The following is a 6564-nucleotide window of genomic DNA, read 5'->3' as shown; positions in this document are numbered from 1 at the left end:
TTCTATCATGTAATCGAACAGCAATAGAGAAAGATACAGGCACACAGGGTTCCCGCTTGTTCTGTAAACATTTAAGAAAGTTACTGTTATCATAACAGTTATCATAACCTCTCCTTCACCTAGACTCCTGCCAGTGCCTCTCCTTCACCTAGACTCCTGCCAGTGCCTCTCCTTCACCTAGACTCCCGCCAGTGCCTCTCCTTCACCAGACTCCCGCCAGTGCCTCTCCTTCACCTAGACTCCTGCCAGTGCCTCTCCTTCACCTAGACTCCGTGCCTCTCCTTCACCTAGACTCCCGCCAGTGCCTCTCCTTCACCTAGACTCCTGCCAGTGCCTCTCCTTCACCTAGACTCCTGCCAGTGCCTCTCCTTCACCTAGACTCCTGCCAGTGCCTCTCCTTCACCTAGACTCCTGCCAGTGCCTCTCCTTCACCTAGACTCCTGCCAGTGCCTCTCCTTCACCTAGACTCCTGCCAGTGCCTCTCCTTCACCTAGACTCCTGCCAGTGCCTCTCCTTCACCTAGACTCCTGCCAGTGCCTCTCCTTCACCTAGACTCCCGCCAGTGCCTCTCCTTCACCTAGACTCCTGCCAGTGCCTCTCCTTCACCTAGACTCCTGCCAGTGCCTCTCCTTCACCTAGACTCCTGCCAGTGCCTCTCCTTCACCTAGACTCCCGCCAGTGCCTCTCCTTCACCAGACTCCCGCCAGTGCCTCTCCTTCACCTAGACTCCTGCCAGTGCCTCTCCTTCACCTAGACTCCTGCCAGTGCCTCTCCTTCACCTAGACTCCCGCCAGTGCCTCTCCTTCACCTAGACTCCCACCAGTGCCTCTCCTTCACCTAGACTCCCGCCAGTGCCTCTCCTTCACCAGACTCCCGCCAGTGCCTCTCCTTCACCTAGACTCCTGCCAGTGCCTCTCCTTCACCTAGACTCCTGCCAGTGCCTCTCCTTCACCTAGACTCCCGCCAGTGCCTCTCCTTCACCAGACTCCCGCCAGTGCCTCTCCTTCACCTAGACTCCTGCCAGTGCCTCTCCTTCACCTAGACTCCTGCCAGTGCCTCTCCTTCACCTAGACTCCCGCCAGTGCCTCTCCTTCACCTAGACTCCCGCCAGTGCCTCTCCTTCACCTAGACTCCCGCCAGTGCCTCTCCTTCACCAGACTCCCGCCAGTGCCTCTCCTTCACCTAGACTCCTGCCAGTGCCTCTCCTTCACCTAGACTCCTGCCAGTGCCTCTCCTTCACCTAGACTCCTGCCAGTGCCTCTCCTTCACCTAGACTCCTGCCAGTGCCTCTCCTTCACCTAGACTCCTGCCAGTGCCTCTCCTTCACCTAGACTCCTGCCAGTGCCTCTCCTTCACCTAGACTCCTGCCAGTGCCTCTCCTTCACCTAGACTCCTGCCAGGCCTCCTGTGGCTACACATGGTAACTGGGTGCCCTGTGACCTCAGGCTAACTAGGCAGGGCATCTCTGAGCTGCAGTGGTCCCCAGAGGTCACCTCATGACCAACCACTGTCCCTCTGCCTTGGAGACAAGTCTGGTAAGACCAAGGCTCAGGGAGCAAACCTTAAAAGCAAAGCAAGTGTAAGCAGCATGGACATGATCTTCATAAATCATGCATTTCATATGTGATCACGAATCATGCATTTCATATGTGATCACGAATCAGGTGCTTTTGTGCATTCACGCGTTTGACCAATCAGGAGCCTGTTTGCTTGTCACATGGTGGAGTGATGTGATACACGGGGCAGGCCCGCTTTTCAGTTTATAATGTTATTTTATATGTTTGACCTCAAATTATTTTTTAATATGACTAAATGCCTGGTGTGGTTCTAATGTACAACAAAGCAAACCTTTTATCACATAAAAACTTGATTTCAATATTGTATATATTATAACATATCTAAATCTAGATTATATAAAAGATTATTATTCTAATGTAAAGACAACCAACATACTTTAGTGTATAAGAACACAGTTCGTGTCTGGAGAAAAAAAATTAGAAATCACAGGACAGGTTAATCACTTTTGGAGGCTGGCTCCATTTATCATCCAAACAAAAATAAATGATAGATTAGGTGGGTCGACACATGGACGCTGCGGGACGACCGGTCCTCAGACTGGGCGCGGGACAGCCGGAAGCAGACGCAGGTTCAGGAGCAAATGGTGAAACTCGCCAAACTGGGAGCGGCTCCGGAGGGTCTGGGGGACCCAAGTACGGCGACGATGACCCCCACACCTCTGTTCTGCTCTCCAGAGCGGTGACTCTCCATGAATAATAATAATAATTCGTTACATTTATATAGCGCTTTTTCTGAGTCCTCAAAGCGCTTTACATAGAAGGGGGTGGGATCTCCTCATCCACCACCAGTGTGCAGCTCCACCTGACGGCAGCCATAGTGCGCCAGAACGCCCACCACACACCAGCTTACCGGTGGATAGGAGACAGAGATGAAGCCAGTCAGTGTATGAGGATGATTAGGAGGCCATGATGGACAGAGGCCAAGGGGCAAATGTGGCCAGGATACGGGGTTACACCCCTACTCTTTTTCGAAGGACATCCTGGGATTTTTAATGACCACAGAGAGTCAGGACCTCGGTTTAACGCCTCATCTGAAGGACGGTATGCTGAATGCTCGATCTACATCAGCCATCTTGCAAACAGAACCGCCCACAAGAACCAGATTTCGCCTTGGACGTGCGTCAATTTCAGTTCAAACGCTTGCTTTTTACGCGCAAATTTTAAGCGTCCAACTAGATACGAATTCGACGCTCTATTCGCGTTTGGTCAAGTCATCTTCATTTATATAGCACTTTTAACAATGTAGATTATTTCAAAGCTTCTTTACAGAGATAAACGTATAAATTAAGGTAACAGATTGTTTTGGCTTTATAGCGGTTCTTGAATAATGTTATTTTCCAGCTAAAGTTAGTTTTGATTGATTCACTTCCGTCAAAGTGATCATTTGTTATTAACTTAGGGGCCGCTAAGAAGACACCGTTCTCTCTACACAGACTTTACACGCGAACCTGTGAGAAACACTGATGGCGCTCACGTGCGCATCAAGAATTAATTCTATAGTTATGTGCGGTTGAATATATGTGTGCATGTTTGTAATTCCCTGCAAACCAAGCCTAAACGAACTACTTGTCTTAAATTTTGATACAGAATTTTATTTTATCACTACGGGGAAGATACGCGAATGTTCCACAACGCTTTATCTGTAGAGTGGTAAAGGGATCCTCCATAGGGAGAGGCTAGTTGGCACTTCAGCGCTGCACTGTCATCGGGTCCAGGCGAAGGTCCTTCCTCAGATCTGGATACGGCCTGGATCCGGCAGGCTGCGGGAAAACCTTGGGATAAACAAAGACACTAATATTAGCGTAGATGCCATTCTTCTTATGATGTAACGAGTACATCAGGATTTAAGGGAAGTGTTCCCAGTTCCAGCTGACCTAATCTATGCAGCCTAATATTGAATTATAGAAGTCTATAATGTGTTATGTGAATGCTAGGCCGAAGAGATGTGTTTTTAGTCTAGCTTTGAACTGAAGTGTGTCTGCTTCCCGGACAATGGTAGGAAGACTGTTCCAGAGTTTTGGCGCAAAATAGGAATAGGATCTATAGTTTGTTGTGAGCGGTGAAGCGTTATCAACCCAAGCCGTCAAGCCTACGTCATCAGAAGAGGAAGGCCATTCCAGACCGGAAGCAACTTTTCAAACTTTTGACTATTTGACTATTACCACGGCAAACTATTTTTTTCTGTGTATTAACTTGCACGGATTAATTGTTCACCACAAGACTAGTAATATGTGCTAACAAAGTAAAAAAGGTCCATTTTGATTTCATGTCGACTTTAACATAGCCTTTTTTTTAATGACGTGGCATATCTTTCTGCAGTTATTTTTAAAGCTGCATTTTGCCAGTTTTTATTTATTGCTATAATGAGTACTTTTGTATTTTATACTTTGTATGTAGCCTACTGTAATTAAAGCAATGCTTGCAGCAGATATATGGATGATTGCTTGAGATGTCAGAGTTAAGGTATCTTCTTGAAGCCGTGTTAGGCAGGCGGCAGCGGGACTTCAGTCGGGGGGTCCGGCTTATTGGTGACCTTCAAATCCTTGCAGAACAACACCGGTTCTGATCCGAAACCCAGCTGGTACTGCCACACATACAGACTCTCCTTTGGCTTCAGCTCACATGTTATTTCCTCTTCCACCGTAGTCTCTTCATTCCAGTTTTCCTTCTCAGTGTTCACACTTGAACCTCCATATTCTGTCGATAAGGAGAACTGACGCTGTGAAATTAACCCTTCAAGTCCTCCAGATGAGATCGTGGCTGACGCTGATATCTTCCAGTTGTGTGTCATCTCGGACATCTTCTCTTTACTGTATCCAACCTTTTTAGTAACTGTCCTTTTCCATATCATTGTTGAGGGAGTGTCATTGTTTGTAAATCTAATGTTCACCCACCTGCCGAATGCTGGGCCGATGGTTATGGACAGGCCGCCTGGCAGGAAGTTCAGGACATCGGGGTGAACGGAATAAACGGCAACACAGCTGTCATTCTCGAAGTCGTTACCTTTGTAGTATTCAACTGCCCACTTCGAGGTTGGCTTGAGGAAGTAGTAGTGAAATGGCAGACCCCAGTAATAGAGACCATCTTTGCAATTGGGATGCAGGGGATATTCTGTAGAATTGTAGTCATTAGTCAGGTCTGCTGTTCTTCTATAAATGCCCTTTTCCTGGAAGATGATGTAAAACCAGCCAAAGCCTGACAGATAATGGTCTCCGCCCCGACAGTTGGGATGAAGAGTGAAGACTGAGGAATCAGAGTCTGCTGTCAGGTCAGTGACTCGGCGGCAGTCATCACCCTTAATGATGTAAAACCAATTATAGTCACCAAAGTAATGGTCTCCATGTCGGCAGGCGGGGTGCAGAGCATAAATACTGATGTCTGACCCTTGTTTGAAATCACTGGACCTCATATAGCAGCCAAGATCAGAGCGGATTATGAAATAGTTGTACCTTGATCCACAGATATCAACACCTTTTATTTTGCGCTTGGGAACAATGCCTGCCATTTTGCCTTAACCTGCAACACAGGATAACAAACAAATAAATAAATAAAAGTTCAGATCGAATGGTTTGCTGTTAATCGTAATTTATTTGTAGATGGTTTTGATCTATTTCCCCCACACTCTTTTACATACAGTCAAGGTCACATGTGAAGATGCACTCCTGTAAACAGTGTAAATATAGCCTAGGGCAGCGGTATGCATGTAATAGTTGTGATTTGCTGTTTTCTTTAGCACTTTTGAAATTAAATTTGCAAAATGACAATGCATTTCTGTATTTAAATTTACAGTTTTCATACCATATGTAATGCTTTGAGAAAAATGCTAATTCAAATTCAATATCAAATATATTTAAATTCTAAGTTGCAAAATTCTAATGAAAATGCATTACAGAAATTATTAAATGGTTTAACATGTTCAAGCAAAAATAGCAAAATTATAATTTAAAGGTTAGTTTTCCTTATTACAATTACACTCACAGCTAAGACACTTGCAATTGCATTTTCATTATATGTCCCGCAATGAATGTAGTAAAATTTAATGGAAAATTGAAAATGAAAACATACCACCATTCAGATAGAGCAAGCAATATTCTGAGACGGTTTGTCTAAGATTATTTCTGTGAGTAAAGGAAGCTGCTTTTGCTACATTCATTGAGGGGATAATTAGCCTAATGAAAATGCAATCGCAAGTGTCTTAACTGTGACTGTAAATGAAATGAGGAAAAATAACTTTTAAGTGATAATTTTGCAAAAATGTTTGCTTAAACATATCAAATAATTTCTGTAATGCATTTAAATTTCGCACCTCATAAATCGTTAAAATATATTAAATTATTTGGGAAAAGTAGTGTTGGAAAAGGCAAAAAATAAATAATATTAATGAAATTGAATTATTTTGCTCCACACATGGTAGGCTATTGAAAATGTACATTTAAATACAGAAATGCATTGACATTTACTTTCATATGACATTTCAAATTAAATTGTGCAAACATTTCAATGCAAAGCTAATTTTTCTACAACACTATATTTGTATTCAATATCGTCTTGTCATTTTAATATTAGGAATGCAATCACTTCACCAGAAATCCTTTTTCATCTGTACATTAATTCTGCCTGGCCTCCATAAATATTTTTAGCTGTCCTGTCGACTCCTTGCTTACACAACAAATACATCGGTTTAAAAAATATGGTAACAAAATGGCATGTAATTTTACTGAGTAGATTTTTTAAAATGAAATATCATGTAAAAATGGCCTATACTCACGAGCACATGAACAGAAATACAGGTCTTCAAACGAGCTCCTAATGCTCTTTATTAGAAACATACTCACCTTGATGTGTGTATCAGCGCTGGATCTGACCTCAGCTTCAGTCTGAGAGAGAGAGATCTGACTACAGCCTTAAATACACCTCCAAAGAGGAAACACACTCCCACAAGCCTCGAGCCAGAACTGTGCACTACACGCACAACTCGTGAGTCATC

The 6564-nt window shown here is 44.1% G+C and overlaps 1 protein-coding gene across 2 annotated transcripts; it reads right to left on the bottom strand.

The window, feature by feature from the left end:
• Nucleotides 1–2017: 2017 nt before the first annotated feature.
• On the bottom strand, nucleotides 2018–6564 carry LOC307008289 (uncharacterized protein). 2 transcript variants are annotated; one of them, XM_079631023.1, is made up of 2 exons: nucleotides 6413–6564; nucleotides 2018–5093 (listed from the first exon to the last, which is right to left on the bottom strand). In XM_079631023.1, the coding sequence occupies exon 2, from the start codon at nucleotides 5080–5082 to the stop codon at nucleotides 4060–4062; it is 1023 nt and encodes a 340-aa protein (XP_079487149.1). In that variant the 5' UTR covers nucleotides 5083–5093; nucleotides 6413–6564; the 3' UTR covers nucleotides 2018–4059. The 2 variants fall into 2 exon arrangements, with proteins under 2 accessions (XP_079487149.1, XP_079487150.1); XM_079631024.1 differs by lacking the exon at nucleotides 6413–6564 and adding an exon at nucleotides 6346–6407.

Source organism: Phoxinus phoxinus (assembly GCF_949152265.1).
Source record: "Phoxinus phoxinus genome assembly, chromosome: 12".
NCBI lineage: Eukaryota > Metazoa > Chordata > Actinopteri > Cypriniformes > Leuciscidae > Phoxinus > Phoxinus phoxinus.
Note: the sequence above shows the minus strand (reverse complement) of the source record. Positions and strands in the feature narration are given on the sequence as shown.

What these genes read in the sequence shown, in the direction of transcription:
- LOC307008289 (XM_079631023.1), bottom strand. Translation starts at nt 5,082, where the DNA reads ATGGCAGGCATTGTTCCCAAGCGCAAAATAAAAGGTGTTGATATCTGT.